This window comes from Dendrobates tinctorius, unplaced genomic scaffold (assembly GCF_039654945.1).
Source record: "Dendrobates tinctorius isolate UK_male_01 unplaced genomic scaffold, ASM3965494v1 ptg000322l, whole genome shotgun sequence".
Classification (NCBI taxonomy): Eukaryota; Metazoa; Chordata; class Amphibia; order Anura; family Dendrobatidae; genus Dendrobates; species Dendrobates tinctorius.
This window is the reverse complement of record NW_027361989.1, coordinates 1386100-1412135: the sequence shown is the minus strand read 5'-3', so window position 1 is coordinate 1412135 and position 26036 is coordinate 1386100. Positions and strand designations below refer to the sequence as shown.

The 26036-nt window shown below is 46.7% G+C and overlaps 1 protein-coding gene across 1 annotated transcript in view; it reads right to left on the bottom strand.

The window, feature by feature from the left end:
- Positions 1-812: 812 nt before the first annotated feature.
- LOC141074017 (uncharacterized) overlaps positions 813-26036 on the bottom strand; it is a 236598-nt gene continuing 211374 nt past the window's right edge. Inside the window, 1 exon segment of the mRNA XM_073561532.1 lies at positions 813-2294. Within this exon segment, the coding sequence (XP_073417633.1) occupies positions 871-2294 (1424 nt within the window). The 3' untranslated portion in view covers positions 813-870.

The window sequence follows — 26036 nt, the reverse complement described above, 5'->3', positions numbered from 1 at the left end:
ACAAGATCGTATCTGCATCAAAATGGTCTCCATTAAAAACATCAGCTCGGCAAGTAAAAAATAAGCCCTCACCCAATGCGAGATCATAAAAAATGGAGACGCGACGGGTATCGGAAAATGGTGCAATTCTTTTATACTTTACCTAATAAAGAGGAGTTATTTTTACTGATACAGTGGGTATGGAAAGTATTCAGACCCCTTTATATTTTTCACTCTTTGTTTCATTGCCGCCATTTGGTAAATTCAAAATCATACTATCTATTCCTGACACTGGAGTGGCTTATAAGCTTCCGAAGTATATAGTTTGAGGTCTGGGATCTGTCAATATGTGGCTAGTTTTCTGACTGTTTCGAATAACATGATACATGATACATGATTTTAGTTTTTTTTGTCTAGTCTCGCTTGAATATAGGTCAATATTAAATAGTCTCCTGATGAGTCGCCTTTGGTGAGGACGATGAAACCCGTAGAAATGAGAGGCTTGGAGAGTGAGTGTGTATTTGTCACCTCACCCTATATACTGAACTGTGGGGTATATGTTATTTTCTATTAGTCACCTTCTGACTAGCCTTCAGGGGGTGAATTATGGGTATAGTTTTACATTTGGAATTAATAAAGTTTAGTTTTATGTCAGCAAACATGAGGAATGACAAGAGACAACCCATTTAAGAAGATTCAGTTTGGGTTAAAACTATTCCAACATTATGAACATAAAAAAGGCTTCTCCCCTATGTGACGTCTCTGATGTTTATTAACAGATGATTTCCAAGTAAAATATTTCCCACATTAAGAAAATGAAAAAGGCTTCACTTCTGTGTGCCTGCTCTGATGGCGATCAAGGAGCGCTTTGTGGTTAAAATATTTCCCACATTAACAGGAAAAAGGCTTCTCCCCTGTGTGAGTTCTTTGGTGGATAACAAAATGTGATTTACGTGCAAAACATTTCCCACATTCTGAACAAGAAAAAGGCTTCTCCCCTGTGTGGATTCTCTGGTGATTAACACAATCTGATTTATTGTTAAAACATTTCCCACATTCTGAACATGAAAAAGGCTTCTCCCCTGTGTGAGTTCTTTGGTGGGTAACAAACTGTGATTTATGTGCAAAACATTTTCCACATTCTGAACATGAAAAAGGCTTCTCCCCTGTGTGAGTTCTCCTGTGGGTAACAAATTGTGATTTCTGTGCAAAACATTTCCCACATTCTGAACAGGAAAAAGGCTTCTCCCCTGTGTGATTTCTTTGGTGGGTAACAAACTGTGATTTATGTGCAAAACATTTTCCACATTCTGAACATGAAAAAGGCTTCTCCCCTGTGTGAGTTCTCCTGTGGGTAACAAAAGTTGATTTCTGTGCAAAATATTTCCCACATCCTGAACAGGAAAAAGGCTTCTCCCATGTGTGATTTCTTTGGTGGGTAACAAACTGTGATTTATGTGCAAAACATTTTCCACATTCTGAACATGAAGAAGGCTTCTCCCCTGTGTGAGTTCTCCTGTGGGTAACAAATTGTGATTTCTGTGCAAAACATTTCCCACATTCTGAACAGGAAAAAGGCTTCTCCCCTGTGTGATTTCTTTGGTGGGTAACAAACTGTGATTTATGTGCAAAACATTTTCCACATTCTGAACATGAAAAAGGTTTCTCCCCTGTGTGAGTTCTCCTGTGGGTAACAAATTGTGATTTCTGTGCAAAACATTTCCCACATTCTGAACAGGAAAAAGGCTTCTCCCCTGTGTGATTTCTTTGGTGGGTAACAAACTGTGATTTATGTGCAAAACATTTTCCACATTCTGAACATGAAAAAGGTTTCTCCCCTGTGTGAGTTCTCCTGTGGGTAACAAAAGTTGATTTCTGTGCAACATATTTCCCACATTCTGAACAGGAAAAAAGCTTCTCCCCTGTGTGAGTTCTCTGGTGGGTAACAAAAGTTGATTTCTTTGCAAAACATTTCCCACATTCTAAACATGAAAAAGGTTTTTCTCCAGTGTGAATTCTCTGGTGATGAACACAATCGGATTTATTGTTAAAACATTTCCCACATTCTGAACATGAAAAAGGTTTCTCCCCTGTGTGAGTTCTCTGGTGGGTAACAAAAGTTGATTTCTGTGCAAAATATTTCCCACATTCTGAACATGAAAAAGGCTTCTCCCCTGTGTGAGTTCTCTGGTGGGTAACAAAAGTTGATTTCTGTGCAAAATATTTCCCACATTCTGAACAGGAAAAAGGCTTCTCCCCTGTGTGAATTCTCTGGTAGTTAATTAAATTTGATTTCTGTGCAAAATATTTCCCACCTTCTGAACAGGAAAAAGGTTTAGCTCCTGCGTGAGTTCTCTGGTGAGTAACAAAATGTGATTTCCATGTAAAATACTTCCCACATTCTGAATATGAATATGGCTTCTTTGCTTTAGGAGCAGTTGGCTTTTTATTGCCTCTTTTGTGACTTAGATTTTCCTTAGTAGTCAGTAATGAATCAGAAGATGGGACCTGTTTCATAGGATCAGATGAGAGATCTTTGCTGTGAATGGATAATGATATATCTGGAGTAACAGCAATCACTTCAGTTCTATCTCGTAGGATCTCAAGATCATCAGATTTAAAAGTTGAAGATGTCAGCTGTCCCTCTGATCTTCTGGTACAGTCATCTGCTAAGATAAAAAAACAATTATTTTTTAATAAAATATCCTTGAGTTTTATATATTTGAACATTTCTACTTAAACTGTCCATAAAAATGGCAAGCTTTGTAATAAACTTTATTTACCAAGACAAGGACAGTTCACAGTCTAATAGAAAACCTTGTTGGATGAACAGGGTCGGACTGGGATGCCTAGGGACCACCCTATGGCTACCATAAACAGTTTTATTACGTGTTCATTTTTTGGCCTCTCCCACTAAAACGTGTGCCTTTTTGCAAGCTGTACAGTGTGCAAAAGAGAACGCTCTCAGCCTCCAATATATCGTACAGACTGCACTCTCAGCCTCCTATATATCGTAAAGACCGCACTCTCAGCCTCCAATATATCATACAGACCGCACTCTCAGCCTCCTATATATCATACAGACCGTACTCTCAGCCTCCTATATATCGTAAAGACCGCACTCTCAGCCTCCAATATATCGTACAGACCGCACTCAGCCTCCTTTCTATCGTACAGACCGCACTCTCAGCCTCCTATATATCATACAGACCGCACTCTCAGCCTCCTATATATCGTAAAGACCGCACCCTCAGCCTCCAATATATCATACAGACCGCACTCTCAGCCTCCTATATATCATACAGACCGCACTCTCAGCCTCCTATATATCGTACAGACCGCACTCTCAGCCTCCAATATATCGTAAAGACCGCACCCTCAGCCTCCAATATATCATACAGACCGCACTCTCAGCCTCCTATATATCGTAAAGACCGCACTCTCAGCCTCCAATATATCGTACAGACCGCACCCTCAGCCTCCAATATATCATACAGACCGCACTCTCAGCCTCCTATATATCATACAGACCGCACTCTCAGCCTCCTATATATCATACAGACGGCGCTCTCAGCCTCCTATATATCATACAGACTGCACTCTCAGCCTCCTATATATCATACAGACCGCACTCTCAGCCTCCTATATATCGTAAAGACCGCACCCTCAGCCTCCAATATATCATACAGACCGCACTCTCAGCCTCCAATATATCGTAAAGACCGCACTCTCAGCCTCCAATATATCATACAGACCGCACTCTCAGCCTCCAATATTTCATACAGACCGCACTCTCAGCCTCCTATATATCGTACAGACCGCACTCTCAGCCTCCAATATATCGTAAAGACCGCACTCTCAGCCTCCTATATATCATACAGACCGCACTCTCAGCCTCCAATATATCATACAGACCGCACTCTCAGCCTCCAATATATCGAAAAGACCGCACTCTCAGCCTCCTATATATCGTACAGACCGCACTCTCAGCCTCCAATATATCGTAAAGACCGCACTCTCAGCCTCCAATATATCATACAGACCGCACTCTCAGCCTCCAATATATCATACAGACCGCACTCTCAGCCTCCTATATATCGTACAGACCGCACTCTCAGCCTCCTATATATCGTACAGACCGCACTCTCAGCCTCCAATATATCGTAAAGACCGCACTCTCAGCCTCCTATATATCGTACAGACCGCACTCTCAGCCTCCTATATATCGTACAGACCGCACTCTCAGCCTCCTATATATCGTACAGACCGCGCTCTCAGCCTCCTATATATCGTATAGACCGCGCTCTCAGCCTCCTATATATCATACAGACCGCACTCTCAGCCTCCTATATATCATACAGACTGCACTCTCAGCCTCCTATATATCATACAGACCGCACTCTCAGCCTCCTATATATCGTAAAGACCGCACCCTCAGCCTCCAATATATCATACAGACCGCACTCTCAGCCTCCAATATATCGTAAAGACCGCACTCTCAGCCTCCAATATATCATACAGACCGCACTCTCAGCCTCCAATATATCATACAGACCGCACTCTCAGCCTCCTATATATCGTACAGACCGCACTCTCAGCCTCCAATATATCGTAAAGACCGCACTCTCAGCCTCCTATATATCATACAGACCGCACTCTCAGCCTCCAATATATCATACAGACCGCACTCTCAGCCTCCAATATATCGAAAAGACCGCACTCTCAGCCTCCTATATATCGTACAGACCGCACTCTCAGCCTCCAATATATCGTAAAGACCGCACTCTCAGCCTCCAATATATCATACAGACCGCACTCTCAGCCTCCAATATATCATACAGACCGCACTCTCAGCCTCCTATATATCGTACAGACCGCACTCTCAGCCTCCAATATATCGTAAAGACCGCACTCTCAGCCTCCTATATATCGTACAGACCGCACTCTCAGCCTCCTATATATCGTACAGACCGCACTCTCAGCCTCCTATATATCGTACAGACCGCGCTCTCAGCCTCCTATATATCGTATAGACCGCACTCTCAGCCTCCTATATATCGTACAGACCGCGCTCTCAGCCTCCTATATATCGTATAGACCGCACTCTCAGCCTCCTATATATCGTACAGACCGCACTCTCAGCCTCCAATATATCGTAAAGACCGCACTCTCAGCCTCAAATATATCGTAAAGACCGCACTCTCAGCCTCCTATATATCGTACAGACCGCACTCTCAGCCTCCAATATATCATACAGACCGCACTCTCAGCCTCCTATATATCGTAAAGACCGCACTCTCAGCCTCCTATATATCATACAGACCGCACTCTCAGCCTCCTATATATCGTACAGACCGCACTCTCAGCCTCCTATATATCGTACAGACCTCACTCTCAGCCTCCAATATATCATACAGACCGCACTCTCAGCCTCCAATATATCGTACAGGCCGCACTCTCAGCCTCCAATATATCATACAGACCGAACTCTCAGCCTCCTATATATCGTACAGACCGCACTCTCAGCCTCCTATATATCATACAGACCGCACTCTCAGCCTCCTATATATCGTACAGACCGCACTCTCAGCCTCCTATATATCATACAGACCGCACTCTCAGCCTCCTATATATCGTACAGACCGCACTCTCAGCCTCCAATATATCGTACAGGCCGCACTCTCAGCCTCCTATATATCGTACAGACCGCACTCTCAGCCTCCTATATATCGTACAGACCGCACTCTCAGCCTCCTATATATCGTACAGACCGCACTCTCAGCCTCCTATATATCGTACAGACCGCACTCTCAGCCTCCAATATATCGTACAGACCGCACTCAGCCTCCTATATATCGTACAGACCGCACTCTCAGCCTCCTATATATCATACAGACCGCACTCTCAGCCTCCTATATATCATAAAGACCGCACTCTCAGCCTCCCATATATCGTACAGACTGCACTCTCAGCCTCCTATATATCGTACAGACCGCACTCTCAGCCTCCTATATATCGTACAGACCGCACTCTCAGCCTCCTATATATCGTACAGACCGCACTCTCAGCCTCCAATATATCGTACAGACCGCACTCTCAGCCTCCTATATATCGTACAGACCGCACTCTCAGCCTCCTATATATCGTACAGACCGCACTCTCAGCCTCCTATATATCGTACAGACCGCACTCTCAGCCTCCTATATATCGTACAGGCCGCACTCTCAGCCTCCCATATATCGTACAGACCGCACTCTCAGCCTCCTATATATCATACAGACCGCACTCTCAGCCTCCTATATATCGTACAGACCGCACTCTCAGCCTCCTATATATCGTACAGACTGCACTCTCAGCCTCCTATATATCGTACAGACCGCACTCAGCCTCCTTTCTATCGTACAGACTGCACTCTCAGCCTCCTATATATCATACAGACCGCACTCTCAGCCTCCCATATATCGTACAGACCGCACTCTCAGCCTCCTATATATCGTACAGACTGCACTCTCAGCCTCCTATATATCGTACAGACCGCACTCTCAGCCTCCTATATATCGTACAGACCGCACTCTCAGCCTCCTATATATCGTACAGACCGCACTCTCAGCCTCCTATATATCATACAGACCGTACTCTCAGCCTATTATATATCGTACAGACCGCACTCTCAGCCTCCTATATATCGTACAGACCACACTCTCAGCCTCCTATATATCGTACAGACCGCACTCTCAGCCTCCAATATATCGTACAGACCGCACTCTCAGCCTCCTATATATCGTACAGACCGCACTCTCAGCCTCCTATATATCGTACAGACCGCACTCTCAGCCTCCAATATATCGTACAGACCGCACTCTCAGCCTCCAATATATCGTACAGACCGCATTCTCAGCCTCCTATATATCGTACAGACCGCACTCTCAGCCTCCTATATATCGTACAGACCGCACTCTCAGCCTCCTATATATCGTACAGACCGCACTCTCAGCCTCCAATATATCATACAGACCGCACTCTCAGCCTCCTATATATCGTACAGACCGCACTCTCAGCCTCAAATATATCGTAAAGACCGCACTCTCAGCCTCCTATATATCGTACAGACCGCACTCTCAGCCTCCAATATATCATACAGACCGCACTCTCAGCCTCCTATATATCGTAAAGACCGCACTCTCAGCCTCCTATATATCATACAGACCGCACTCTCAGCCTCCTATATATCGTACAGACCGCACTCTCAGCCTCCTATATATCGTACAGACCTCACTCTCAGCCTCCAATATATCGTACAGGCCGCACTCTCAGCCTCCAATATATCATACAGACCGCACTCTCAGCCTCCTATATATCGTACAGACCGCACTCTCAGCCTCCTATATATCATACAGACCGCACTCTCAGCCTCCTATATATCGTACAGACCGCACTCTCAGCCTCCTATATATCATACAGACCGCACTCTCAGCCTCCTATATATCATACAGACCGCACTCTCAGCCTCCAATATATCGTACAGGCCGCACTCTCAGCCTCCTATATATCGTACAGACCGCACTCTCAGCCTCCTATATATCGTACAGACCGCACTCTCAGCCTCCTATATATCGTACAGACCGCACTCTCAGCCTCCTATATATCGTACAGACCGCACTCTCAGCCTCCAATATATCGTACAGACCGCACTCAGCCTCCTATATATCGTACAGACCGCACTCTCAGCCTCCTATATATCATACAGACCGCACTCTCAGCCTCCTATATATCATAAAGACCGCACTCTCAGCCTCCCATATATCGTACAGACTGCACTCTCAGCCTCCTATATATCGTACAGACCGCACTCTCAGCCTCCTATATATCGTACAGACCGCACTCTCAGCCTCCTATATATCGTACAGACCGCACTCTCAGCCTCCAATATATCGTACAGACCGCACTCTCAGCCTCCTATATATCGTACAGACCGCACTCTCAGCCTCCTATATATCGTACAGACCGCACTCTCAGCCTCCTATATATCGTACAGACCGCACTCTCAGCCTCCTATATATCGTACAGGCCGCACTCTCAGCCTCCCATATATCGTACAGACCGCACTCTCAGCCTCCTATATATCATACAGACCGCACTCTCAGCCTCCTATATATCGTACAGACCGCACTCTCAGCCTCCTATATATCGTACAGACTGCACTCTCAGCCTCCTATATATCGTACAGACCGCACTCAGCCTCCTTTCTATCGTACAGACTGCACTCTCAGCCTCCTATATATCATACAGACCGCACTCTCAGCCTCCCATATATCGTACAGACCGCACTCTCAGCCTCCTATATATCGTACAGACTGCACTCTCAGCCTCCTATATATCGTACAGACCGCACTCTCAGCCTCCTATATATCGTACAGACCGCACTCTCAGCCTCCTATATATCGTACAGACCGCACTCTCAGCCTCCTATATATCATACAGACCGTACTCTCAGCCTATTATATATCGTACAGACCGCACTCTCAGCCTCCTATATATCGTACAGACCGCACTCTCAGCCTCCTATATATCGTACAGACCGCACTCTCAGCCTCCAATATATCGTACAGACCGCACTCTCAGCCTCCTATATATCGTACAGACCGCACTCTCAGCCTGCTATATATCGTACAGACCGCACTCTCAGCCTCCAATATATCGTACAGACCGCACTCTCAGCCTCCAATATATCGTACAGACCGCATTCTCAGCCTCCTATATATCGTACAGACCGCACTCTCAGCCTCCTATATATCGTACAGACCGCACTCTCAGCCTCCTATATATCGTACAGACCGCACTCTCAGCCTCCTATATATCGTACAGACCGCACTCTCAGCCTCCTATATATCGTACAGACCGCACTCTCAGCCTCCTATATATCGTACAGACAGCACTCTCAGCCTCCTATATATCGTACAAACCTCACTCTCAGCCTCCTATATATCGTACAGACCGCACTCTCAGCCTCCTATATATCGTACAGACCGCACTCTCAGCCTCCTATATACCGTACAGACCTCACTCTCAGCCTCCTATATATCGTAAAGACCGCACTCTCAGCCTCCTATATATCATACAGACCGCACTCTCAGCCTCCTATATATCATACAGACCACACTCTCAGCCTCCTATATATCGTACAGACCGCACTCTCAGCCTCCTATATATCGTACAGACCGCACTCTCAGCCTCCAATATATCATACAGACCGCACTCTCAGCCTCCTATATATCGTACAGACCGCACTCTCAGCCTCCTATATATCGTACAGACCGCACTCTCAGCCTCCTATATATCGTACAAACCTCACTCTCAGCCTCCTATATATCGTACAGACCGCACTCTCAGCCTCCTATATATCGTACAGACCGCACTCTCAGCCTCCTATATATCGTACAGACCGCACTCTCAGCCTCCTATATATCGTACAGACCGCACTCTCAGCCTCCTATATATCGTACAGACCGCACTCTCAGCCTCCTATATATCGTACAGACCGCACTCTCAGCCTCCTATATATCGTACAGACCGCACTCTCAGCCTCCTATATATCGTACAGACCGCACTCTCAGCCTCCTATATATCGTACAGACCTCACTCTCAGCCTCCTATATATCGTAAAGACCGCACTCTCAGCCTCCTATATATCATACAGACCGCACTCTCAGCCTCCTATATATCATACAGACCGCACTCTCAGCCTCCTATATATCATACAGACCGCACTCTCAGCCTCCTATATATCATACAGACCACACTCTCAGCCTCCTATATATCGTACAGACCGCACTCTCAGCCTCCTATATATCGTACAGACCGCACTCTCAGCCTCCAATATATCATACAGACCGCACTCTCAGCCTCCTATATATCGTACAGACCGCACTCTCAGCCTCCTATATATCGTACAGACCGCACTCTCAGCCTCCTATATATCGTACAGACAGCACTCTCAGCCTCCTATATATCGTACAAACCTCACTCTCAGCCTCCTATATATCGTACAGACCGCACTCTCAGCCTCCTATATATCGTACAGACCGCACTCTCAGCCTCCTATATATCGTACAGACCGCACTCTCAGCCTCCTATATATCATACAGACCGCACTCTCAGCCTCCTATATATCGTACAGACCGCACTCTCAGCCTCCTATATACCGTACAGACCTCACTCTCAGCCTCCTATATATCGTAAAGACCGCACTCTCAGCCTCCTATATATCATACAGACCGCACTCTCAGCCTCCTATATATCATACAGACCGCACTCTCAGCCTCCTATATATCATACAGACCGCACTCTCAGCCTCCAATATATCATACAGACCGCACTCTCAGCCTCCTATATATCGTACAGACCGCACTCTCAGCCTCCTATATATCGTACAGACCGCACTCTCAGCCTCCTATATATCGTACAGACCGCACTCTCAGCCTCCTATATATCGTACAGACCGCACTCTCAGCCTCCTATATATCGTACAGACAGCACTCTCAGCCTCCTATATATCGTACACACCTCACTCTCAGCCTCCTATATATCGTACAGACCGCACTCTCAGCCTCTTATATATCGTACAGACCGCACTCTCAGCCTCCTATATATCGTACAGACCGCACTCTCAGCCTCCTATATATCGTACAGACCGCACTCTCAGCCTCCTATATATCGTACAGACCGCACTCTCAGCCTCCTATATACCGTACAGACCTCACTCTCAGCCTCCTATATATCGTAAAGACCGCACTCTCAGCCTCCTATATATCATACAGACCGCACTCTCAGCCTCCTATATATCATACAGACCGCACTCTCAGCCTCCTATATATCATACAGACCGCACTCTCAGCCTCCTATATATCATACAGACCACACTCTCAGCCTCCTATATATCGTACAGACCGCACTCTCAGCCTCCTATATATCGTACAGACCGCACTCTCAGCCTCCAATATATCATACAGACCGCACTCTCAGCCTCCTATATATCGTACAGACCGCACTCTCAGCCTCCTATATATCGTACAGACCGCACTCTCAGCCTCCTATATATCGTACAAACCTCACTCTCAGCCTCCTATATATCGTACAGACCGCACTCTCAGCCTCCTATATATCGTACAGACCGCACTCTCAGCCTCCTATATATCGTACAGACCGCACTCTCAGCCTCCTATATATCGTACAGACCGCACTCTCAGCCTCCTATATATCGTACAGACCGCACTCTCAGCCTCCTATATACCGTACAGACCTCACTCTCAGCCTCCTATATATCGTAAAGACCGCACTCTCAGCCTCCTATATATCATACAGACCGCACTCTCAGCCTCCTATATATCATACAGACCGCACTCTCAGCCTCCTATATATCATACAGACCGCACTCTCAGCCTCCTATATATCATACAGACAGCACTCTCAGCCTCCTATATATCATACAGACAGCACTCTCAGCCTCCTATATATCGTAAAGACCGCACTCTCAGCCTCCTATATATCGTACAGACCGCACTCTCAGCCTCCTATATATCGTACAGACCGCACTCTCAGCCTCCTATATATCGTACAGACCGCACTCTCAGCCTCCTATATATTGTACAGACCGCACTCTCAGCCTCCTATATATCGTACAGACCGCACTCTCAGCCTCCTATATATCGTACAGACCGCACTCAGCCTCCTTTCTATCGTACAGACTGCACTCTCAGCCTCCTATATATCATACAGACCGCACTCTCAGCCTCCCATATATCGTACAGACCGCACTCTCAGCCTCCTATATATCGTACAGACCGCACTCTCAGCCTCCTATATATCGTACAGACCGCACTCTCAGCCTCCTATATATCGTACAGACCGCACTCTCAGCCTCCTATATATCATACAGACCGTACTCTCAGCCTCCTATATATCGTACAGACCGCACTCTCAGCCTCCTATATATCGTACAGACCGCACTCTCAGCCTCCTATATATCGTACAGACCGCACTCTCAGCCTCCAATATATCATACAGACTGCACTCTCAGCCTCCAATATATCATACAGACCGCACTCTCAGCCTCCTATATATCGTACAGACCGCACTCTCAGCCTCCTATATATCGTACAGACCGCACTCTCAGCCTCCAATATATCGTACAGACTGCACTCTCAGCCTCCAATATATCATACAGATCGCACTCTCAGCCTCCTATATATCGTACAGACCGCACTCTCAGCCTCCTATATATCGTACAGACCGCACTCTCAGCCTCCTATATATCATATAGACCGTACTCTCAGCCTCCTATATATCGTACAGACCGCACTCTCAGTCTCCTATATATCGTACAGACCGCACTCTCAGCCTCCTATATATCGTACAGACCGCACTCTCAGCCTCCTATATATCGTACAGACCGCACTCTCAGCCTCCTATATATCGTACAGACCGCACTCTCAGCCTCCTATATATCGTACAGACAGCACTCTCAGCCTCCTATATATCGTACAAACCTCACTCTCAGCCTCCTATATATCGTACAGACCGCACTCTCAGCCTCCTATATATCGTACAGACCGCACTCTCAGCCTCCTATATATCGTACAGACCGCACTCTCAGCCTCCTATATATCATACAGACCGTACTCTCAGCCTCCTATATATCGTACAGACCGCACTCTCAGCCTCCTATATATCGTACAGACCGCACTCTCAGCCTCCTATATATCGTACAGACCGCACTCTCAGCCTCCTATATATCATACAGACCGTACTCTCAGCCTCCTATATATCGTACAGACCGCACTCTCAGCCTCCTATATATCGTACAGACCGCACTCTCAGCCTCCTATATATCGTACAGACAGCACTCTCAGCCTCCTATATATCGTACAGACCGCACTCTCAGCCTCCTATATATCGTACAGACCGCACTCTCAGCCTCCTATATACCGTACAGACCTCACTCTCAGCCTCCTATATATCTTAAAGACCGCACTCTCAGCCTCCTATATATCATACAGACCGCACTCTCAGCCTCCTATATATCATACAGACCGCACTCTCAGCCTCCTATATATCATACAGACCGCACTCTCAGCCTCCTATATATCATACAGACAGCACTCTCAGCCTCCTATATATCGTAAAGAGTGCACTCTCAGCCTCCTATATATCGTACAGACCGCACTCTCAGCCTCCTATATATCGTACAGACCGCACTCTCAGCCTCCAATATATCATACAGACCGCACTCTCAGCCTCCTATATATCGTACAGACAGCACTCTCAGCCTCCTATATATCGTACAGACCGCACTCTCAGCCTCCTATATATCGTACAGACCGCACTCTCAGCCTCCTATATATCATACAGACCGCACTCTCAGCCTCCTATATATCGTACAGACCGCACTCAGCCTCCTTTCTATCGTACAGACTGCACTCTCAGCCTCCTATATATCGTACAGACCGCACTCTCAGCCTCCTATATATTGTACAGACCGCACTCTCAGCCTCCTATATATAGTACAGACCGCACTCTCAGCCTCCTATATATCGTACAGACCGCACTCTCAGCCTCCTATATATCATACAGACCGTACTCTCAGCCTCCTATATATCGAACAGACCGCACTCTCAGCCTCCTATATATAGTACAGACCGCACTCTCAGCCTCCTATATATCGTACAGACCGCACTCTCAGCCTCCTATATATCGTACAGACCGCACTCTCAGCCTCCTATATATCGTACAGACCGCACTCTCAGCCTCCTATATATCGTACAGACCGCACTCTCAGCCTCCTATATATCGTTCAGACCGCACTCTCAGCCTCCAATATATCGTACAGACCGCACTCTCAGCCTCCTATATATCATACAGACCGCACTCTCAGCCTCCAATATATCATACAGACCGCACTCTCAGCCTCCTATATATCGTACAGACCGCACTCTCAGCCTCCTATATATAGTACAGACCGCACTCTCAGCCTCCTATATATCGTACAGACCGCACTCTCAGCCTCCTATATATCGTACAGACCGCACTCTCAGCCTCCTATATATCGTACAGACCGCACTCTCAGCCTCCTATATATCGTACAGACCGCACTCTCAGCCTCCTATATATCGTTCAGACCGCACTCTCAGCCTCCAATATATCGTACAGACCGCACTCTCAGCCTCCTATATATCATACAGACCGCACTCTCAGCCTCCAATATATCATACAGACCGCACTCTCAGCCTCCTATATATCGTACAGACCGCACTCTCAGCCTCCTATATATCGTACAAACCGCACTCTCAGCCTCCTATATATCGTACAGACCGCACTCTCAACCTCCTATATATCATACAGACCGCACTCTCAGCCTCCTATATATCGTACAGACCGCACTCTCAGCCTCCTATATATCGTACAGACCGCACTCAGCCTCCTATATATCGTACAGACCGCACTCTCAGCCTCCTATATATCGTACAGACCGCACTCTCAGCCTCCTATATATCGTACAGACCGCACTTTCAGCCTCCTATATATCATACAGAACGCACTCTCAGCCTCCTATATATCGTACAGACTGTACTCTTGGCATCCTATATCACATACAGACTCAGTCTCCTACAATAGATACTTTCCATAAGTGTGGTATGTACAGTAAATAGGATGCCGATATTGCGGTATGTACGGAATATTGACCTCGTATATGACATACAGGCTGTCGGCCTCTTATTAGGCCTCCTAGGAGACATACAGACTGTCGGCCTCCTAGGAGACATACAGACTGTCGGCCTCCTATAAGACATAGAGACTGTCGGCCTCCTATTAGGCCCCTTATAAGACATACAGACTGTCGGCCTCCTATGAGACATACAGACTGTCGTCTCCTATTAGGCCCCCTATAAGACATACAGACTGTCGGCCTCCTATGAGACATACAGACTGTCGTCTCCTATTAGGCCCCCTATAAGACATACAGACTGTCGGCCTCCTATGAGACATACAGACTGTCGTCTCCTATTAGGCCCCCTATAAGACATACAGACTGTCGCCATCTTAGATACTGTACAGACTGCACTCTCTGCCTATATACGGCATACAGGAGGATGATAGTGTGGTCTGTACAGTCGGTATACAGGCCTCATATGACATATTAGGCCATATAAGAGCGCGGTGTGTGTATCTTACATTGGAGGCACTGGCAGAGATTGTGATCGGTAATGCTGCATCATGTCATGTGTTTGAGCAGGGCCGGTTTTAGGAAAAAAGTGGGACCCTAGGCAAACTTTAAAATTGGGCCCCAAATGCTAACATATTGCACATCACAGAGAAGCAGTTCGATTGTATTTACATGTGCTGAGTTAAGGCTGCTAAATGAGTGTGATCGACAACATTATATTATATTCAACACTTGTTTCCCGGCCTCTTTTCACCATCTGAGAAAGAATGATGGGGACAGAACAATCATTAATGGATCAATCTGTCCCCATACAGTATCATGTTATCAGCAGCACATCTACAGTTTACACCCCATAGTCCTCCATATAATATAATGTACCCCATAGTCCTCCATATAGTATAATACACCCCCTATAGTCCTCCATATAGTATAATATACTCCCCATAGTCCTCCATATAGTATAATACACTGCCAGTCATCCATGTAGTACAATTCACTTCCCATAGTATAATGCACCCCATAGTTCTTCATATAGTATAATGTATTCCCCATAGTCCTTGATACAGTATAATGCAGCCACCCCATAGAGCATAATGCAGCCACCCCATAGAGCATAATACAGCCACCCCATAGAGCATAATGCAGCCACCCCAAAGAGTATAATGCAGCCCCGCCATACAATATAATGTAACCCCCATAGAATAAAATGCAGCCCCACTCTTACAGTTTAATGCAGCCACCCCTTAGAGCATAATGTAGCCACCCCAAAGAATATAATGTAACTCCCCATAGAATATAATATAGCCCCCTAATATAGTATAATGCAGCCGCTCCATAGAATATATGGCAGCCCCTAATATAGTATAATGTAGCCCCTCCATAGAATACAATGTAGCCCTCCTCATATAGTATAATACAGCCCCAATAGAATATAATGTAGCCCCCTCAAAAAGTATAATAGAGCCCCCATACAATATAATCTAGCCCCACATAGACTATAATGCAGCCCCCCATAGAATACAATGTAGCCTCCTCATATAGTATAATGTAGCCCACTCAGAGTATGATGCGATCACCCCAATAGAATATAATTTAATACAGCCCCCCATAGAATATAATGTAGCCCCGAATAGAATAGAATACAGCCCACCTCCCCATAGAATATAATGTATCCCCCTATATTATATAACACAGCCTCCCCCAGAATATAATGTATAATGTACCCATCATGGTATATAACACAGCCACATAATATATAGCACAGCCACAAAGTATATAACACAGCCCCACAAAGTATATAACACAGCCCCAAGTGGTATATAGCACAGCACCACATGGTATATGGCACAACCCCACATGGTATATAGTACAGCCCCACATGGTATACAGCACTGCACCACATGGTATACAGCACAGCCCCCATTGGTATACAGCACAGCCCCAGATGGTATACAGCACAGCACCATGGTATATAGCACAGCCTCACATTGGTATACATCACAGCCCCCCACTGGTATACAGCACAGTCCCATATGGTATACAGCACAACACCATGGTATACAGCACCAAATGGTACACAGCACCAAATGGTATACAGCACTGCCCCATGGTATGCACCAGCTCTCCCTCCCCCCCGAGAATGGCCCCACAGTCACTGTTACATTTAAAAAACCAAAACACTCAACTCCTCGTGCCCGCACTGCTCCGGTATCCTGCTCTGCCTGGCACACAGTGAGTGCGCAATGAAGTGTCAGAGGCAGAGCAGGGAATGATCATCCATCATTGCTATGAACAGTACCGGCATCTATGATGCCGGTATAGTTCAATGCGGAGGCGGGGGTAGTCGGCATGGGGGCTTTTATAGAACATAATACACATCCCTTTTATTTTTTCCTTTCTTTTCCATGACCCAGAAGTCCCCCATCCAGTTCCGGGTCAGCGGCTGCGGTGTATCGCGCATGCGCCCCCAGCACTTCCCCTACCACCTGTACCTCAGCCTGTGTGCCCCGGAAGTCCAACCTTCACTTTCGGGGCAGAAGAATCTGTGTCAGTCGGCGCATGTGCCGACTCGGCTTCATGCACCGGGCTGCATCCAGGATGCAGGCCTTACCGGAACGCTGCCCCCCACGCAACTGCTATGCTGGTCGGGGCCCGTGAAGCCCAGCTCCGCTCCATCCCCGAGTCACCATTGGAACCCGTAAGGAAGCTGCAGCCGACGGCGCGTCTCCCGAGTGAGACAGGGCGGCCCTCCCCAGACCCAGCCATCGTGCCATCCACTAGATGAGGAGGGAGCCGTCAAATGGAAACTCCTCCAACGCTGCATCTGGACCACAGCCCCTGCCTTTCCCACAGACCCCGCGGCATGCATTGGCCCAGGTATGTGTTCTTGTAGGAGATTATTCCTGCGGATGCCGTAGGAACAGGAAACCAACTGAGGAGGAGAGGCAGACCTCCCCTTTTATTTTCTGTAGGTTTCCTGTTCCTATGGGGTGGATCCCTCTCTCCAGTGGGTGCTGTCATGGCGAAGGGTAAAATTAGGGGTAGTAGTCCGGTGGCTCTGGCTGACGGGATGATGTGGGATATTAGGGGTAGTAGTCCGGTGGCTCTGGCTGACGGGATGATGTGGCATATTAGGGGTAGTAGTCCGGTGGCTCTGGCTGACGGGATGATGTGGGACATTAGGGGTAGTAGTCCGGTGGCTCTGGCTGCCGGGATGATGTGGGAAATTAGGGGTAGTAGTCCGGTGGCTCTGGCTGACGGGATGATGTGGGATATTAGGGGTAGTTGTCCGGTGGCTCTGGCTGACGGGATGATGTGGGATATTAGGGGTAGTAGTCCGGTGGCTCTGGCTGACGGGATGATGTGGGATATTAGGGGTAGTAGTCCGGTGGCTCTGGCTGACGGGATGATGTGGGATATTAGGGGTAGTAGTCCGGTGGCTCTGGCTGACGGGATGATGTGGGACATTAGGGGTAGTAGTCCGGTGGCTCTGGCTGACGGGATGATGTGGGATATTAGGGGTAGTAGTCCGGTGGCTCTGGCTGACGGGATGATGTGGGATATTAGGGGTAGTAGTCCGGTGGCTCTGGCTGACGGGATGATGTGGGATATTAGGGGTAGTAGTCCGGTGGCTCTGGCTGACGGGATGATGTGGGATATTAGGGGTAGTAGTCCGGTGGCTCTGGCTGACGGGATGATGTGGGATATTAGGGGTAGTAGTCTGGTGGCTCTGGCTGACGGGATGATGTGGGATATTAGGGGTAGTTGTCCGGTGGCTCTGGCTGACGGGATGATGTGGGATATTAGGGGTAGTAGTCCGGTGGCTCTGGCTGTTGGGATGATGTGGGATATTAGGGGTAGTAGTCCGGTGGCTCTGGCTGACGGGATGATATGGGATATTAGGGGTAGTAGTCCGGTGGCTCTGGCTGACGGGATGATGTGGGATATTAGGGGTAGTAGTCCGGTGGCTCTGGCTGACGGGATGATGTGGGATATTAGGGGTAGTAGTCCGGTGGCTCTGGCTGATGGGATGATGTGGGATATTAGTGGTAGTAGTCCGGTGGCTCTGGCTGACGGGATGAAGTGGGATATTAGTGGTAGTAGTCCAGTGGCTCTGGCTGACGGGATGATGTGGGATATTAGGGGTAGTAGTCTGGTGGCTCTGACTGATGAGATGATGTGGGATATTAGGGGTAGTAGTCCGGTGGCTCTGGCTGACGGGATGATGTGGGATATTAGTGGTAGTAGTCCGGTGGCTCTGGCTGACGGGATGATGTGGGATATTAGCGGCAGTAGTCCGGTGGCTCTGGCTGACGGGATGATGTGGGATATTAGGGGTAGTAGTCCGGCGGCTGTGATGGGATGATGTGGGATATTAGGGGTAGTATTCCGGTGGCTCTGGCTGACGGGATGATGAGGGATATTAGGGGTAGTAGTCCGGTGGCTCTGGCTGATGGGATGATGTGGGATATTAGGGATAGTAGTCCGGTGGCTCTGGCTGACAGGATGATGTGGGATATTAGGGGTAGTAGTCCGGTGGCTCTGGCTGATGGGATGATGTGGGATATTAGGGGTAGTAGTCCGGTGCTCTGGCTGACGGGATGATGTGGGATATTAGGGGTAGTAGTCCGGTGGCTCTGGCTGACGGGATGATGTGGGATATTAGGGGTAGGAGTCCAGTGGCTCTGGCTGCCGGGATGATGTGGGATATTAGGGGTAGTAGTCCGGTGGCTCTGACTGCCGGGATGATGTGGGATATTAGGGGTAGTAGTCCGGTGGCTCGGGCTTATGGGATGATGTGGGATATTAGGGGTAGTGGTAGTAGTCCGGTGGCTCTGGCTGCCGGGATGATGTGGGATATTAGGGGTAGTAGTCCGGTGGCTCGGGCTTATGGGATGATGTGGGATATTAGGGGTAGTAGTAGTCCGGTGGCTCTGGCTGACGGGATGATATGGGATATTAGGGGTAGGAGTACGGTGGCTCTGACTGATGGGACGATGTGGGATATTATAGTGAATGTGGCTATGAGGAGTGGGCAGGGTTATACACTCAGATTATGCATAATATATATATATACAAACACACACAGTACAGACCAAAAGTTTGGACACACCTTCTCATTCAAAGAGTTTTCTTTATTTTCATGACTATGAAAATTGTAGCTTCACTCTGAAGGCATCAAAACTATGAATTAACACGTGGAATTTTATAAGTAACAAAAAAGTGTGAAACAACTGAAAATATATCTTATATTCTAGGTTCTTCAAAGTAGCCACCTTTTGCTTTGATTTCTGCTTTGCACACTCTTGGCATTCTCTTGATGAGCTTCAAGAGGTAGTCACCGGAAATGGTTTTCACTCACAGGTGTGCCCTGAGGTTGGGACCATCAGTTGTGTTGTGCAGAAGTCTGGTGGATGCACAGCTGATAGCCCTACTGAATAGACTGTTAGAATTTGTATTATGGCAAGAAAAAAGCAGCTGACAGTCTATTCAGTAGGAATTAAAAATAAACCAATAAATTTCGTTCAACTTCACAATTGTGTCCCACTTGTTGATTCTTCACCAGAAATTTACATTTGGTATCTTTATGTTTGAAGCATGATACAGTACAGACCAAAAGTGTGTGTGTATATATTGTGCGTGCATGTAGATATAAGTATATATATGTATGTATATATGTATACATATGTGTGTGTATGTATATAATATATGTATATATATTATATTATATTGTGCGTGTACAGTATGTGGGGAAAGCTTGAAAAGTTCCAGGGGGCCAAATACTTTCGCAAGGCACTGTAAGGGTACTGTTACACTTAGCGACGCTCCAGCGATCCCGAGAACGATACGACCTGGTAAGGATCACTGGTGCGTCGCTACATGGTCGCTAGTAAGCTGTGAAAGAGGCAGATCTATTCAGCGACGCAGCAACGATCCGGCGATCCGTATAGCGACCTCGGCAGTCGTTGGGACCTTGTCACACACCAGCTATTCTAAACGATTCCAGCCTGCGCCCCTGAGTTCTGCGTCGCCAACAAGGTCGCTCGTCGGCGTCAAACACAGCGATGCATGCTGGCCAGTGGGACGCCGACAACGAAAAATGGTCCAGGATGTTTGAGCACGATCAGCGATATCAGGCGGGGGGGGCGGTCGCCGCTATGTGTCACACGTAGGGAGATCGCTGTGGCGTCACAAAATCTGTGATGTTCCAGCGATCTCGCTAACAATCTTATTATGTGAGACAAGGCCTTAACTACAATGGACCTGTAATAAGTGTCCGGTACATGGGACCCTGGCTGGTTATCTAGGTGATACAGATTCTCCATTAAATGTCACCTGCTTAACCCAGCAGGAAGTACGGCGGCGTCTAAACATCACTAAAATGTACAAGTCCCCGGGCCCGGATGGGATACACCCCCGAGGACAGCAGGAATTAAGCACAGTCATAGATAGACCATTATTCCTAATCTTTAAAGATTCCATAATGACAGGGTCTGTACCACAGGACTGGCGTATAGCAAATGTGGGGCCAATATTCAAAAAGGGGACAAAAACCGAACTAGGGGCCGTTTATATAATGTGCTTTTATACTGACAGTGTGTATTAGGGTTTTTCTATTCTGTTGTGAATATTGTGGCTTTATTTACTGTAATACATTTTTCATATATTTTCCACACGTGCTCCAGTTTGATCCAGCTGCACATTAATCCAGTTATTATAATTCAATAACAATTATTTTAATATTATCATTATAATGTTTTTCCTGTAGTTTATTACAATCCTCCTTGAAATTACTATATTTTTTGGACTATAACACACACCTAAGGTTTAATTGGAAATTAGGAAAAAAAATTGAAGCAAAAAATGTGGCCAATTCTGTATTTCATATCCCCTATCCTGGTATATATGGCCCCCTCATCCCCATCCTGATACACATGGCACCTCATCTCTACCCTGGCATGCGTGGATCCCTCATCCCTACCCTGGTATCCATGGATCCCTCATCCCTATCCTGATACACATAGCCCCCTCATCTCTATCCTGGTATGCATGGCACCTCATTCCTATCCTCTTATGTATGGCCCCATCCCTATCCTGGTATGCATGGTCCCATCTCCTCCTAGTATGCAGGGTCCCATCTCCTCCTAGTATGCGGTATGCAGGGCCCCATCTCGTCCTGGTATGCAGGGCCTCATCCTTATAAGTGGCCCCCACCCCCATCCCCATCCTGGTATACATGACTCCATCAGAAAACATTAAAAAACAAACCATTACACTTACCTACCCGGCGTTCCCTTGCAGCCTCCTGCTCCGGTGCCAGCAACTGCTTTATGCTTGTAAGCAGCGCTGAGAACAGTGAGTATTCATGAATATTCATTTCTCTTAAGTAGCGGCACACGTGACCGCCAGTAGCAGCAGGAAGCCGGTGGCTGACACTGTGCGCTACTGAAGAGCAAAGAATACTCACTGCCCTTTGTGTGCACAGTCCTGGCAGCTGTGCTCTGCTTGTGAGCAGTGCGTGACGTCCCTGCCATGTGCTGCTTACAAGCATATAGCAGTTGCTGGCACCGGAGCAGGGTGCTGCGAGGGAGCGCGGGGTAAGTAAGTGTAATGGTTTGCTTTTTTAATGTTTTCTGATGGGGCCATGCATACCAGGATGTGGATATGGATGGGGGTCAATTATAAGGATGGGGCCATGCATACCAGGACGGGGTTGGGGGCTAATCATATCAAGATACTATTATTAAAGAGAAATGAATATTCATTGCCCTCGAAGTCCATGGGAGTGGAATGCAGTGAATATTAATTTCTGTTTAGCAGCGGGAACAGGAGTTAGCCGCAGCCACCGGCTCCAGCCTCATGTGACCCGCTACTCCGCCGATGCCGTTTCCCCACCTCCCCTCTACAGCCGGAGCCGGTACATCCGAACTATAAGACACCCCCCCATTTTACTCCACATTTTTGAAGGAAAAAAGTGCGTCTTATAGTCCGAAAAAATACAGTAGTTTTAATACAAACTGAAAAGTCAGGATAAAGGGAAACTCTGCTGTTATTGTACAGAAATTCACACTTGGCCTCACTGCACATTTAGGGTACGTGCAGACTTTGCGATTTTTGATGCATTTCCGCAGCGTTTTTGAACGCGCAGAATTGCATCATATCCGCAGTGCAGAGTGCACACAAAGTAAATCAATGGGAAATCCAAAAACGCTGTGCACACGCTGCGGAAAAAAACGCGTGGATTTGCAGCGTTTTATTTTCTGCAGCATGTCAATTCTTTGTGCGGATCTGCAGCGTTTCTCACCCATTGACTTGCATTGAGTCGGGCATTTCCGCAGCAAAATTGCAGGTCTAAAAAAGATCTGCAGTATTGCTGCGGATGAAACGCTGCTGATCGGAAGCAGGGAAGTGTGTGGGCGGTGACTGTGTGCGAGTCTGCCGGGGGTGTGCAGGGGGTCTGCATGTGTGTGTGTGTGTATGCAGGCATCGTCCGATGGGACTACAAGTCCCATCGGGCAATGCCTGCTACAGTGACAGTGAGTGAAAAATTAGCCAATGATGGGACAGTAGTAGTCCCATCATCCGGCTAATGTGTTGAATGTAAAAAAAACCACACATATATAGTTCATACTCACCATCTACACATAATCCCCGAAGCCCTCGCTCACCTGAAAAAATATTAAAATAATAAACACTATACTCCCTGTGTGCAACGTAATCCAATTAATATGATTATCCCAGGACGATCTCCTGTGGAGAGCTGCCACATCAGCTGATGCGACTGCTCTCCAGGGGATCCAGTGATACAATGACAGAGATAATCCTCCGCATTGTATCACTCCGCCGCCGACAGGTCCCTGGAGTTCACTTGTCAATTTGCGGCACTACAGCCGTAAAATGCGAGGCTTATTTCCAATGACACACTGCTGGAGGGCTTTCGCCTGTCAGTGTGTCATCGGAGGCCTATAGAGTGGTCATATCTGCTGATGTGACAGCTCTATAGTGGAGATCGTCGTGGGACAATCGTTGTTAATGGGATTATGTTGGACAGGGAGTATATTGTTGGTTTGTTTTTTTTATTTTTTTGCTGGTGATCGATGGCGTCGAATGGATTTAGGCGTACAATAAAAATTATGAAAAACTGTCATGTTTTATTTCATTAAAATACTTTATTCTTATGTGTGCTTTTTAACCCTTTCTTACTATAAGATTAATAATGAATAGGCGTTTTATTGGATGGATCTATCTATAATGGATAGGCGTCTTATTGGATGGATTCATCTATCCATTATAGATCCATCCATGGATGGATCCATCCATCTATCCATCATAGATCCATCCATAGATATGGATTTATCAATCTATCTATAGATATATCCATCTGTCCCATATTTATCTGTGTGTGTAATGAAGTGTGGGTTGGACAAATGTAAAAGAGGAGGTTGGGCCAGAAATGACATCACAAATCTTCTTTTTTTTTGTTAATTAACATATCTTTATTTAGCTTACAAAAACGCATACAAATCCACATCAAAAACGTGCGGATTTTTATCTGCCTTTTCTGGCAAGAGATGCAGATTCTGTGCAAAATATTCTGCAGTTAAATCTGCAACGTGTGCACATACCCTTAGAGTTGTCGCTCATAAAAGCAAAGTTTGACCAGAAAGACTTGTAAGGACCTGGTCTTTTAGGGACCATGAGACATTCAGCAGCACAGAAGGGAGAGAATATTCAACCAATAAGATCTCAGGGATCTAGGAACCCAACAGCATCATTACCCTCCGCTTTCTCTTACAGGCCCAGCATAATAATTTTTCTACAAGTGATTTTCTATCTTGTCAGCACATTCTACGTACGCTGTCATTTGGCTTTGAAGACTACAGGTCTGGGCAGGTAACGATCAGCGTCTCATAATCTGGGGGTAGGTGGATCTACCAGGTTGTAAGTTCTACAGAAAATGGCTTTCAAGGCCCAAAGTCATTTGAACAGTTTTGGGTGGAGGAGAATGTTGTGGTCTAGCGGCAAAATGGTGATCATGGTAATACGGCCGGACTACACCACCGATAAAGCAGCCACAGCCGGTGACTGAGAGGAATCTGTGACTTCTCTGCATTCAGTGGTTACTACTCACCTGGGTAGTCATATGTGGGAATCTCCTCTTTACACCGCTCATCATCTCTCACATATGTCTCTGTAGTATTAATATTGGTCAGATCTTCACCCTGAAACAAATATTGTAGAAGTCACAGACAGATGGAGAAGTCCCATCTATGATCAGCTCTAATCCTGCCATCTCCACCGTTCTCATTACACAAGTATAAAACATATACCGTATATACTCGAATATAAGCCGAGATTTTCAGCCCTTTTTTTGGGCTGAAAGTCCCCTCTTGGCTTATATTCGAGTCATATATGCCAGGGGGTCGGAGGGGGAGCGGGGGTGTCAGGTCATACTTACCCGTTCTGGCGCCGTCTCTGCAGCCCCCCCTGCTTGTCCCACAGTCTCCCTTCCTTCCTTCAGTGGTCACATGGTACCATTCATTAAACTCATGAATATGCGCATATTCATGAGTGTAATGAGCGGTACCACATGACCGCTGAAGGCAGGAAGGGAGACAGTGGGAGCACGGAGCTGCAGAGACAGCACCAGGACGGGTAAAGTATAGGCTATATTCACCTGTCCCTTCACTCCATCGCTGCTGTCTGATGTGTCCTCTGTCAGTGACATTCAGACAGCAGAGGGCGTGGTGACGTGGTTAGTGCGCGTCGTGCCCTCTGCTGTCTGAACGTCACTGACAGATGACATGGCAGATAGCGGTGAGCAGCAGCGATGGACGCAGGACAGATGAATGTCTCAGGTGCCGGGTCCTGAGCAGGAGAGGTGAGTATGGCTTTTTTATTTGCAGCAGCAGCGGCAGCATATGGGGACATAATGTATGGAGCATCTTATGGGGGCAGCATATGGGGGCATAATCTATGGAGCATCTTATGGGGGCATAATCTATGGAGCATCTTATGGGGCCATAACCTTTATGGAGCAGTATATGGGGCATATTATTCTATGGAGCATCTTATGGGGCCATTATTAACCTTTGTGCAGCATTATATGGGGTGTATTTTTATGGAGCATCTTATGGGGCCCATCATGAACTGTATGAAGCATTATATGGGGCTCCTGATTCAATATTGCTATTCAAAAACATCTATCCTACTGATGTCTCAATTAATTTTACTTTTATTGGTATCTATTTTTATTTTTGAAATTTACCAGTAGCTGCTGCATTTTCCACCCTAGGCTTATACTCGAGTCAATAAGTTTTCCCAGTTTTTTGTGGCA